This window comes from Petromyzon marinus, chromosome 9, assembly GCF_048934315.1.
Source record: "Petromyzon marinus isolate PM22_M1 ecotype Great Lakes invasive population chromosome 9, UKy_Petmar_22M1.pri1.0, whole genome shotgun sequence".
NCBI classification, from domain to species: Eukaryota; Metazoa; Chordata; class Hyperoartia; order Petromyzontiformes; family Petromyzontidae; genus Petromyzon; species Petromyzon marinus.
The window spans coordinates 3,839,637-3,852,816 of record NC_133675.1 but is presented as its reverse complement, the minus strand read 5'-3'; the positions used below and the strand labels follow the sequence as shown (position 1 = coordinate 3,852,816).

The 13,180-nt window shown below is 43.7% G+C and overlaps 1 protein-coding gene across 2 annotated transcripts in view; it reads left to right on the top strand.

Moving 5' to 3' along the window:
• Positions 1-13,180, top strand: part of LOC116940681 (poly [ADP-ribose] polymerase tankyrase-2) — a 39,159-nt gene that overhangs the window by 2,985 nt on the left and 22,994 nt on the right. For both annotated transcript variants that reach the window (XM_032950819.2, XM_076065826.1), the window contains exons 2-11: positions 363-587; positions 3,588-3,683; positions 6,649-6,685; positions 7,232-7,307; positions 8,124-8,218; positions 9,069-9,135; positions 11,021-11,207; positions 12,006-12,127; positions 12,570-12,661; positions 12,866-12,944. In XM_032950819.2, the coding sequence (XP_032806710.2) occupies positions 363-587; positions 3,588-3,683; positions 6,649-6,685; positions 7,232-7,307; positions 8,124-8,218; positions 9,069-9,135; positions 11,021-11,207; positions 12,006-12,127; positions 12,570-12,661; positions 12,866-12,944 (1,076 nt within the window). The remainder of the gene's footprint in view (positions 1-362; positions 588-3,587; positions 3,684-6,648; positions 6,686-7,231; positions 7,308-8,123; positions 8,219-9,068; positions 9,136-11,020; positions 11,208-12,005; positions 12,128-12,569; positions 12,662-12,865; positions 12,945-13,180) is intronic.

Below are 13,180 nucleotides of genomic sequence, written 5' to 3'. Positions count from 1 at the left end.
TTAATTGCAAAATAGTTAGATGTATATTTATACAATAACAATTATCTGAATGTTATTATATATTTACGGCTTAGTGCAAAACGTATGTGGTTTGGCATGTCAGTCAAGAATTGCTTTGTTTTATTGAATCTAAATTTTGATGTGTCAGTGTTGCTCCCCCAGTTGCTCCATTGGAGCCATATCTGCATGGGATACTTCAGTCCAGTAATAAGCCTTTCATCTTTTGGCTAACCTTAGTCCTATTTAGCTGAGGGACCTCACCATGCAGAGTCACTGCAGTTCAGGTCCTCCACTGTTATGGAGTACGGCTTTGGCTTCAGTAACTAACGCTTTGTGCGTGTGTTTGCATTGAACTCGCGCAGGCTTTGGCCGCAAGGACGTTGTGGAACACCTCCTGCAAAACGGGGCCAACGTGCATGCCCGCGACGATGGCGGCCTCATTCCCCTGCACAATGCGTGCTCGTTTGGCCACGCCGAGGTGGTGAACCTGCTGCTCAGGCAGGGCGCCGACCCCAATGCTCGTGACAACTGGAACTATACCCCGCTCCACGAGGCTGCAATCAAGGGCAAGATTGACGTGTGTATAGGTGAGTGTCGACGCAACACGGATAAGAGTGTTTATGCCTATATTGTTTACTAATCCGTTGTCAACTCGGACTCGTCGGCAACGCGCAGTGACCTTATTTTCCTACGCATAGAGATTGAGATACGGCCGCGCAATTTTGTGCTCTCCGGCCCATCCACATGGAACTCACTGGTCACTGTCCTGGATTTGTCAACGTGAACAAGTTCTGCAGTAGACTATGGTTTTAAATGATCTGTACAGCTGATGCGGCATGAGCATAGTGCCTTAGTGATTGCTAGCCTTTGTGCTCTAAAAATGGCACGAATATCAAATCATTTGTGTGGCACGCAGTCCACATGAGCTTTGGTTGGTCCCACCAGCACACAGCATGCAACTTAATCAAGCTTCACGCTGTTAATATATGGTTCCCCAGATTTGACGCGGCCTCGATTTTCTGCACAAACAGGTGTGGCTAGTACAGCTGACTACATCTATACTGTTCCCCCTGTTGTGTCGTTGACAAATTTGGATCTATACATTGCCTGACAGGAGTCTACTTGAATAACTGGTCTCTCCAATTTGCACGCTCTTGTGATCTGAAGTGAATGCGGATTTGTGGAAATTGCGTGCAAATGGAATAATTGCTCAAATGTGAGGTTTGGAAGAGAAGCGTTTGTTTTTGCTGTGACATGCTGTTAAACTACGACGTATTTTTTTGTTAATTGCTTGAGTGCCGTACATTTTAACTGAAATGCATGTTGCTCAAGTCAGATTTTTTATTCGAGTGTATCATCAGCCCACCAATATTTTGTAGACAGCACCACTCACTATTAAGCATTGGCCATAACAACCTCTGTGCGGTGTTTACTAGATGGGAACATCAACTGCCTTTATCTTGTGCTAACAGGAGATGAGTGACTGTACAAGGATATTTTAAATAGGGCTTTCATAGATTTATCTTGTATCAAAGGGCAACAATGTTGGCAACGTGTAATTGGTGGGAAATGGTGTCCGGAGCGAAGAGAGCTTTCATTTTGCTATCATTAAGCAAGCGTCAAGATTGCAGTCAAGGGCTTTAAACATTGACCCAGTATTGTTTAGGTCAGCATTTTGTGTCGGTTTTTTCCCCCTGTGCCTGCCCATATTTAGTTGTAAGCATTTGCGCAGTACTCGTAAATATAGGAGCCATTAATTGCCAAAATTTGGTAGAATTTGTAAGAGCTTTTGCTGGGACTGGACTAATTATGGTATTGATTCTATTTGTAAATGTGTTTATGCATTTCATTAAAACTGTAAATTTACTTACCATGTTTTGAATTTGTTATACTTCATTATAGTTTAGGTGACTTGCACAATAATCTTTGAAGCAGCCATTAACGTCTGCCTTTTACTGGTTTTACATGTTCGTCTGTCAGCATATCAACAGTGATTAATTTCTCAAGTTATATATTTATTTCTAATCATTAATTAGACCACCACATTGTTTTAGATACAATTTTGGTGCCTGGTGCATTTTTTTCCCTCTACGAAAGCGTTGAGTATGCGGTGGGAGGAAACGTATGCAGTTACGTCAGCATTGTTTTGGGAGGTAACGAATTGATTGTTCAGTAGCAGTTATTGGTCTTAGGTTAGCCGTGCCATCCACAGCCTGTGATGTAATGGGAAAGCTGGAGCCACGCCAGGTTCAAGCCCATCTGCAGGCGGTTGGAGAGGAGGGGGCATGCTGTGGGGGGAAAAAGGGAGATGGACCGATTCGGTTTATTTATCTGCTGCAGCGGACGAAAGCTGAATCGCTGATGTGCGTGTTTCTATAGCTGGAAGGTTCTTTTGAGCTGCACACCAGTCAGAAGCCACGATGTTTGCAGTGAAATTTTGAGCGGCGCTTCTCTGGACATCCTTCACCCTGTTCCCAGCGCGTGGGATCTCTTAATGCTTTACGGAAATTACCACGTCTTTGGGGGAAACTACGAGGCAGCCTGCATTTAATGATGAACGTTCACAGTGCAGCTGAGACAGCCCTTCAGGAGGCTTGCCGAGCAAGCTGTTGATCTCAGCCGACGCCGTGCTGTTAGATCACTTTTCGTAAAAGGAATTTTAGCAGCATGCAGTCGCACAGCGGTTATCTGTGATTCATCATCCGCAGAGAAAGATTTCATCGGGAGTTTATCTGGGTTTTTCTGTTCACATTTTTTTAATTTAAAATAGTTGTGGTGTGAAAGATGTTGCTGAAGTCACCAGTTTCATGGCGTGTTTATAAATTTAAACCTAACATAAATTTAAGCGTGATAAATTATGCAATTGTAAGAAAACTGATTATGTATTCTGTAGTGCATCTCTGCAGCTATTAAGTAGTGCATTAATGCAGTTTACTGAATAACAGATTCATATCCATTTTATATTTTATTGGCGAGGTTATTGTATTTTTTTGTCTGATTTACTTTAAGATAGCAGTGTAATTTATTTATGTCAAACTACCAGCGGGAGTTTTATTCTATATTACAATGCTTGTACGTGCTGATTTATAGCTCGATAGGCTAGTCTGCTGCGTGGATTTAGCGTTGCAAGAATTGACAGTTAATCTGCGTCACCATTTTGCATTTGGTACCGCTAACATGATTGTGTTGTCTTTTGTAGTTCGTGATGTAGCAACAGCATATTTTATTTGTAGCCATCTACAAACCCTTGTCTTACCATGCGCTAGTTATTCAGTGGGTTGCCTCTATCAAATTGCTTCGGTCTTGGTTGCTTTTCCACTTTGGATCTACATTTTAACATTATTTATTGGAGGGATTTGCCTTGCGTCAGCTTGCTAGTCGTTTTCACTCGGCGGTGCTTTCAAACTTGCCTTTTCTGGACAAGGATAACATCGGACTGGATCGACTACGTCTCCCAACAAGGCACCAGCCTCCGATTAGCTACCCTCACCTCGCTGTGTGGCTCGCGCCAAGCCCAGCTTCGATGTTGCACTCGTGCGGAGTGGCGACTGACATGTGGTACTGCCTGCCGTGCTTCCCCTGCCTAGTGCTCTTGCAGCATGGTGCCGACCCGGGAATCCGTAATACGGACGGCAAGACGGCTCTCGACCTGGCCGAGCCAACTGCTAAAGCAGTGCTCACAGGTAAGCAGCGCACCGCATTCACCTTGCATCTGCACCGCACAACACTGCACCGCACCACATCGCACTACTGTACACCTTTAATGCAGGGCTGCACCATACTCGAGTTAAAATCCCAAAGCCTTAAACCACTACGCACGCATTTGATGTGGTCGGTATGCTTCTTTAAAAAAAAAAAACTTAAAGGACTGCGACTAGCAATGTGTAAAAAAAAAATGCCTAAATTTTCAGCCTATTATGGGCTCTTTCAAGGCATTGTCAGTAATGATGGTGGTGAGGTTGTATCACTCGCTGAGTAGTGTGGACAATCAGCTCGTGTGGCTTGTGCAGCGTACTTGCAAATGAAGCCGTGATGGTGTGACGTCTGCTGGGCGTGTGGATTGTGTGGTGCTGCTCTGCTTATAGATGCCATCAAACACTGCTGTGGTGAGGGCAGGCATCAAAAAAGCACACCGCATGGAAACATCACATCACTCGGTGTGCTCACCCCGACCTCCCTGAGGATGGCTCTTTCACGAATTCCCATTACTCCCTGGGGTCTTGAAAGGGGGAAAATATTTCCTGGCAGATGACCAGTTTTTGCCAATGTTAGCAAATTTACAAGCGAGTTAAGATTAGGCTTGAGAAAGCAAAATGCATGTTGCTTAACATTTTGGCTGATAGGATTTTACCAGGACTGGTGGTTGTGCCACTATTTTCCCTTTGCACTTTAAAACTTCTGATGCCTGTTCATTGTATTTCTATTTATTATTTTGAAGATTCCAATTGACCCTCTGATTATAATTTGTATAGATGTTGAGGATGGCCATTTTACATTTCATTCCAAGCGTCTGTGTAACGGCCATGTGTCATATACTACATGTCAAAATTGTTATTTGTCCATTATGGTTTGTAAGAATTTTTATTTAAATGTTGCCAAATTGTCAACAGCATGTGTACGGATTGTGTGCATATTGTATATACTTATAAATATTGAGCGTCGTATTGGTGTGTTGCGCATCAAATTAATGTATTGGACTAATGGAATTGTAGTGTTGTGCGCTGTCTTCAGTCTAATATAATTTAAAGGAAAATATAACAAAACAAATAAGCCCCTGCATGTCAGTGATAGTATTTTCATTTCACTTAATAGTGACTAGATGACATTGATAACATTGAAGTTGCATTTGAGAGAGGGGATATGTGCTCTAAATTGGCCTCTTTCAGAAACATGTATTGATTACGGCATTCATGATTTTCATCTGTAACGCACAGCTAGGCTTCTCATTGAATGTCGACCAGACACAGGGTCCTGCAGTTTATTCCCAGCTGCTGCATAATGTCAGAGTAGGGTTAACCCCTGCCTGCCAGGAGCGTGCCCAGCTGTGTGACCTTGGCACACATGCAGTTTGACTTTTCGAAAGAATATTTATTTTTCTTCCAGCTTAATGGATGGTTTCCCCAAAGAAAATTTACACAGTGCTTCTCTCATTTGGAATCTGAATAATAATATTAATTTACAGCCCATCATTAATGTACTGCTGGGTGAAAGTCTTTCTATGCCATGTCAGTGAGGTTTGATTTGGGGCGTGATGGGGGAGCCCTTGAGCAGTTCAGATATCACTTGCCACTTAATTAGCCATCATCAGGAATTCAACTCCGATTGCTTGTTTCATAGGACAGTGTGTGCTACCTCCGGTGCCACAGCATTATTTGGCATCCTAATTGTTGACCCTAACATTTCACAGCGTCCTGTATATGAAACTTGTGCAAATCTTTTTAAGTTATGTTCTTTCAAGGAAAACGTTATCAGATTTAAAGCAAAGTGCTATGTTTCTTCTGAGTGGCCTATAATACACTACAATTCCACCTTTTTATTAAATGCCATTTAAATTATTTTAACTGGAGAGTCCTGTTTCTCATTTTAACTGTCCAATGTGAATTAGTAATTTCCAGAACCACTGACCATAGTGGACTCAATCGTTGTCGCCTCTTCGCACTCTTCACACAGCAAATTATTCCATGTTAACCATTGCTATTGACGCACATGCTACCTCTTGATTGTCACAAGTCATCGGCACATTGCTTGTTTTTCACACGAGGGGAGAGGGTCTCCTTGGGTGGCCGATTTTTCCCTGCCTGTCAGACCCCTGTGTTGTGCCCTTTCGCTGGAACTGCAGTGGTTAATTTAATAGAAAACGTGCCTTGTTCGTGCGTAATGGAATTTGAGCAGGCTTGTGTATCATGCGGTAGAATGTAATGCTGACAACATGATGGGGAATTTTCAAAAACATTTCTTTTTAATGGCATTTTGGTGACATACGCGACTACATTTAACGCACTCTTGTTATTGTGAAGTGTCCATGGAAGGCAAGCATTATGGATGGTTGACAATTACCCAGCGGAGTTTGTTAATTATGCATCACTTGAAAGTTAAAATTATCCGTTCTTTGTAACCTAATTTAAATAAAAGGCATTTTTAATAGTTGACATACCATCCTGTTTAATTAGAATGGCCATTCCAGCACAGCTTTGTCTTTGTCAGGCGCAGGGTATATTTAACTTTCCTGCAGACACGAGTGCTACTGCGGTGTAAATTGTTCTCTGCAAGCAGTTATGGATTGGTAGGCCTCGCTAATGAAATTAGACCTCCCTCAGCCTATCACATTTCCCGATTGGTGTCATGGAAGCGGGCGGAGAGGGCAACCGAGCGTCGCGGCGAGTGGACGCGTGGGGAAGGGGGGGGCAGCGGCAAGGAGGAGTGGAGGGCAACAGAGTGGGGTGGGAGAAAGTCGGGTGGGAAGGAGAAGTCTGGATGGATGCAGAGGCAGTGAATCTTGTCACTGATGCGTGAACATGTCCCAGCCGGGCCGCAGGGCCACTTGCTCTGCTCCACGTGCCTGTGTCTTGCTTCCATTCGTCCGGAGAAAGTTGGGTCCGGTGGTTGGCACATTGTGGTCCTGGTTCACCGTGCCTTGTCGCCCCGCAGGTGAATACAAGAAGGATGAGCTGCTCGAAGCGGCCAGGTATGCTACTTGCACTTAGCTTGCCCTCTCGCAGCCCCACCTCCTTTGTCCCCACCACAACCTCGGCTCCAAATCAAATGCATGAAAATCAATATTTGGAGCGGTGGCACATGGAGAGACGGCTTATCGATTTCGTAATTATTCTCCAGCCGTGACAACATTTCTTCTCAGAAATATTGATGTGAAATTTTCAGCATAATGGCAAAATTTTCGTGAGCCATGCGGTTTGTAATGCTGTCTCGTTACCATATCTGTACTTATTTGACAAATAAGCCCTCAGCTGCTAATTTATCAAATTAACCTAATCATTTTCGTTTTGTTTTCAATTAAGTTGTCAGAATCATAGAATGTTGATGGTTGATGTGAAAAAAAAACACTTGTGCTGATTTTTCACAAACACCATTAAGATGGCCCTACAAAACAGTGTGATATTAGGATGAGAGCTAAAAGCCATTCTGGCGGTGCTGATCATGCCACTTTGTAGCATGCGAATGCCTTTCTGTGTGACTAAAGGATCTAACACGTGGTGTCTTGATTGATTCCTAGGAGTGGTAATGAGGAGAAGCTGATGGCTTTGCTCACGCCGCTGAACGTCAACTGCCACGCCAGCGACGGCCGCAAGGTACTGCGAGCCCGCCTTTTGGGAAAAAAAACCCGGGTGTTTACATTTTCCCGAACATTGCACACCATCCTCAAATATGAGAATGATAATTGGTATTTTTTATACATGTTTTTTTTTACGTGCGTTGGAGAGTGCGCCCAAACATTAAAGGGGTTTTGTGAAACCTCTGCACCCATGCGTGAAATATCATTTCCCATTGTGAGCGGATCGCGCGTGCGCTTCCTCGACGCATTCACGACCAGTGCACACGCTGGCTCCTCGGCTGCGCGGTTGTGACCTTTGCAGCTTCGCAATGGACATCACTTTCATTTCAGCTGCTCAAAGTGGTAGGGGGTACACCAGTAGTCTGATCCTCAGGGCTGTGTCACTCTTAACCTGCCTGTGGCAAGAGCGCGAGTAACTAGGAGCTGTCTTTCAGTACGGCCGTTGTGGTTTTTTTTGGGACTCTAAAGTCCTGCACATATGTCATTTTCAGCTTTGAATACAGCTGGCAGTCATATTGCCTTTTTATCCAAGAATTTCTATTTGGATTCAGTGTTACCATTGCAAAGTAGTTATGGAAAATAGCCGGGCATAAAAAAAAAACATGGGTACGAACGAAATGGCTGGAAATCCATGCGTAAGTGCTCTTGCTGCATATTTTGCAGCGCCGTGTATAGTGCTATGGTTATAAATAATTAAGTGTGAAATGAAATTGCTCTTGAAATCGCAGCTTTAAAGGCGATGCATTAGTTTGTGTGCAGTGCCGCAAAATAATTAATGTTTTTTCGCTGCGGTGCAGTTTCACTTGTTTATGTGCCCTCTCTTGATGTCCAGTCGACGCCCCTACACCTGGCAGCCGGATACAACCGCGTGCGCATCGTTCAGCTGCTGCTGCAGCACGGAGCCGACGTGCATGCCAAGGACAAGGGGTGCGTGCCCTCCCACCCCTTCGCCCTAGCCCCCAACCCCACCACAACTTCTACCCCACTTCCCCATCCTCTACTGTCTCTCCACCCACCCCCCACCCTTCTGTCCACGCCATGCTTCCAGCAATGCGCCACTGAGCGGCAGCCACACATGGGTGCGTTTATGCTTCTGCCCCGGCTCCCAAAGTCTTGATGTCTGAGTATTGCGTGTTTACTCGGGAGGGAGGGAGCGTAATTTAATGTGCACCTCTTGGCTGTGTTGGCTGTGCCTTGCCACGGCCACAGAGAACATTGCGCCATCATGCAGCATGAGTTATTGGCAGACTTGGTTTGCTTCCTTCAACAATCTAACTTTGCACGGTGTTTTTTTAATGGGAAACGTAGATTTTTTTTATATTTATATGGGTGTACTGTAATGTATAATTTAGTGCATCTGTGGGACTTGGCCATGAAGGAGGACTAAATTAAGCTTTTTAGTAGACATGCAGTAATCCTGCCTCCCACCTTCCCCCCAAAAGTCAAAGAATAGACAGGATTTAGGATCCCTATTCCATTCAAGAATATTTTTATGTCTTATTTATACGGTCTCATTTGTACTCTTGTAGACCACTGACTCGTCTGTATTGTAACGCCTCCTTTGTATCATCTCCTTTACCATCATCACATCGGTCTCATTTGAACTGTCCGTTTCATTCCTTTCTCATTTGTCCTGAGCATTAGCGTAATTAAAACATTGGCATAAACTTTGCACAAATAAAATAAGAATCAATTCCTAGGCGCACGATACATTACGTGTATTGTGAGCGTAAGAATACTGTTTAATCAATTGTGTCGTGCCTCTGTGTTTTTGTAGGGGCCTAGTTCCTCTTCACAACGCCTGCTCCTATGGACACTATGAAGTGACGGAACTTCTCGTTAAGGTAGACTATTTTCTTAATGTCATAAAAACAGTCTGCCTCGGCAACAGACAATGCTTTCCCACCTGATGATGGACACTTGTGTTGTGCCCGAAACGTCGATTTATTTTATTGTATACCTACATGACTTTATTCAAAGAACCAAAGAGTGTTTCAAATCAAGATTGATGTGGTATTTAAGTTTTAGCCTTCAATGAATTTCCATGTCGCCATGCACCGGGATACTATGAGGGTCTCGGTGTCCTTAATGTAAACATTTGTTTCTTTCGGCTCAAATGAGTAAGGAGTGGCACTCATCTATGCAGCCCTGAATCGGTGGTGATAATTTAAATCTATTCTGCTATCAGACAAATACTGTTTACTGATGTTCTTTAGAAGGGCTAGGAAGTTGAAATTTGAAAAACTTGGTTGAAACTATGATGATAACTTACAAATTCCAAAAAACTACATTGTCTTTGGAGCTCCAAAAATTTCCTCCCTGGAGATTCATTGGTTTCGCGCACCGTGCATGGTCATCCAAAAGTTTAAAATGTATTTAAAGACTGATGCTCAACACTTTAAAATACATAGTCCCCATCATCATTGCATCAAGTAAATATCTTCCCCTGTAGTGTGACACAAAAGTTGATAGAAAATAAGCAAAGCCTTTTACGAATGCATTTTTTTGTGCATGTATGTTCAACGTTTGCACCGTACGTAGCCAACCGTGCTAATCGGAGATTCATGATGATGTGTGTCTATGGATGTGTGTCAAAGCCACCTCTTAACTGGTATTCATGACACAAGTGTAATGGCCTCGATTATGCTGAGACTGCGGTTACTGTTGAGGCCAAATGATTAAGGCAGATGTGGCTTAGTTTGTGCCGAGCTTGTACAAATGGATGTTCAAGTGAGGCTCTTACATTACAACACGTCAGACTTAATGACGGTGCACTCAAAACTGTCATTTTAAGAGCAGTGTGATTTCCATTACGTTCACCATGCCAGTGTTTTTTTCTTCGATTTTCTTTAGAAAATATTATACGCAACTTAAAATTCCTAATGTATGACATGAATTTTTTTTTAAACCATCTCTAAATTTGTGCTTTTGAGGGTTGAATTTCGAACAAAATGAAAATCTGCCATTAAAATGTATTAGCTGACATCCAAACATATAAAATAAATTAAGTGAATATTTATATTCAGCTGTTATCTGTTTCGGAGTCAATCTATTTAATTGCAGAACGTGTAAAAAATTTAATCTCACCAACCAAACATTACAAAAAATGATGAATAATCCTTTTCTCTCACAGAAAATAAGAAGAGTTGTCATTTTTATACTCTTCTCATAATCCTGTATTTGGAGCAATAAAAGTAATCTGCTTTTTTATGTTATAAAATGGCAAGATAATGTATTGAGTTTTTTTATAATTAGGATTTAAAGAATATTTTGGCAAAATAACTCATTAAGAGTACAAATTGAAAAGTTAGAGCAATTTTAAATTAACTGTCAGTCTGCTGTATTCGTTACTGCCACCTCTTCAGTGTTGCTATCGATTACATGGCTTCCTAACTTCTGCCGTTTCAACTCAATGGTTATTTGTTTCACGTCAATCCCATTTGTCCAGATACCCAGCTAGTTTTGGTTACAATGTCCTGGAGAGGAGCCCAGCCAGCAGCCAGCCATAAAACTAGAGAGATTATTTTTAATAGTACTCTGGTTATATTTTCATACTTTTTTTTGTACGGTAAGGTTTTTGTTGAATTCCAAATTAATATTTTGTAGGCAAATTGAAAGGAAAACCAAAGCGAGCGTGGGTTTTTGACTTAACCACATCTCAGTGTTTAATTATCATTCTATCTCGCGTCTGTAAACTGTTTTCGCTCACGTTCCACGTGTGTGTGTTAGCACGGCGCCAGCGTGAACGCCATGGATCTGTGGCAGTTCACGCCACTACACGAGGCAGCGTCAAAGAACCGTGTGGAAGTTTGCTCGCTGCTGCTGAGTTACGGCGCGGACCCCACGCTCCTCAACTGCCATTCGAAGAGCGCCATCGACCTGGCACCCACCTCTGAGCTCAAGGAAAGGCTTGTCTGTGAGTTGGCGACCGAGTAGAGTCTTGTTGACACTACCCCTTAAGCTGCAGGTTTAGTGGTGGCGGAGCTTGAGGCACTGCTTGCGAAAGACGTAGTGAATCTCAGTGGGCTGTTATCACGTTAAATATAATATATTTACTTGGGATAGATAAAAACATTTTAAATGCGTTTATCAGACAGTCATGCTCTGTAACTAGAAGCACTTGAGTGCCAATGCCGGGTCATATAATGTATTTGTTTATAGATCGAGGAAAGCATCAAAGAAACTCAAGACTTTTTTAAAGGAGTGTCTGGTATTATTACCTACTATAATCACCGTACCCCTCCACAATAACCATGAGGGGGTCACTTCACTCCACATGCCGCACCCTTTGCCAATAACCATTAATGGGTGACGTCACTCTACATGGGGCAACCCCCCTCATTAATAATCATGAGCTTAACAATTTTTCCATGGAATATTTCCGATTTACTGCAATATACACCCATCCTTGGATGGGCAAAAAAGCCAGTTGGGGATGTTTGACCAGTTCCACTAAAGAGTTTGGCTCATGGGAGGAAAACAGACTATTCAGAAAAACATCACACTTTTGGGGCGATACTCGAACAGCTGCACAGATATATTCATGAAGCCACTGATTGATTTGAAACTCTAATCTATGTTATCTGCCCACCACCATAGCCTCCAAAGTACTGGATCACAGGAGCGGGCCACAACGCTGATAATGGTGCCAGGGTAACCCGTGCATGAGCTTTCATTGACCACTGACCGGGCGTGTCGATGCGCATGTACGCAGATGAGTTCCGGGGACACTCGCTGCTCCAGGCGGCGCGGGAGGCAGACGTGACGCGTGTCAAGAAACACCTGGGGCTCGACATCATCAACTTCAAGCACCCGCAAACGCACGAGACCGCCCTGGTGCGAACCCGAGCTGTAGCGTGCTCTCAAGTGGGGGTCTCCCCAGAGGTCCACTCAGCTCCTAATGAGCACCTGGTGCAGTGGTTGTCATCTTCGGTTCGGGAGAGACAAAGGCAGCCCAGGGGTGTGCGTTATGTTGGTCGCACTTGCCCGCCACCCTATCATGCTGGCCTTAATAAGTGCTCGCTAACGGTACTTTGTTACAGGCTAGAGCAAGCCCATAAGACTAACTGAGGGGCAGGGGGGGGTGGTGGAGGATTGACGACTGATCCTGACTTATACATTTACTTCATTAGCTCTAACTTTGAATGGAAACATGTAGCATTGTAGACTTTAGCAGGTAGAGGACAGACATGATATTTATTGACTGGGAGAGTATTGTGCTACCAGTCATTTACTTTCGCGTGTTTTTGTATCGTGCGCTGTGTGCGTGTTTCGACAGCACTGCGCCGTTGCGTCTCCCTACCCAAAACGCAAGCAGGTGTCCGAGCTGCTGCTCAGGAAGGGGGCCAATGTGAATGAGAAGACCAAGGAGTGAGCCGCCCGCACTCCTCGCGCGCATGCTGTACAACAAGTGTCAATGTTTTTTTTATATACTCTTCATTGACGTTGATGGTGTGAGATTTTTGTGGGCTGTGGGTTTGGGCCGTTGCACGGCTTTGTGTTACCTGTAGTGAAAGCCTCTGTGATGAAGCGGTATAAAAAAAACTAATGGCGCGACTATCTGTTTATTTGCAGTCTCTTGACTCCTCTCCACGTGGCCTCCGACAAGGCACACAATGATGTGATCGATGTGCTCTTGAAACACGGCGCCAAGGTATTTGCTTTGTTACATTTGGAGCCGATTGACGACTCAAAAAATTGTTAATGCACATCGTCGACACTGTTTGGGTAGTGAAGAATATGTTGGCGGGATGTATAGGTGAAGTGCAGAGGTGGCTCAAAGGACTAATGTGTCGGCACTAAGCCAGCATGTTGACATGAGCTCATGGGTTCCAATCTGTGTTTCAGCAACCTGTTAATAAACCAGTTTCCCAAGTGTAATCAATGCAT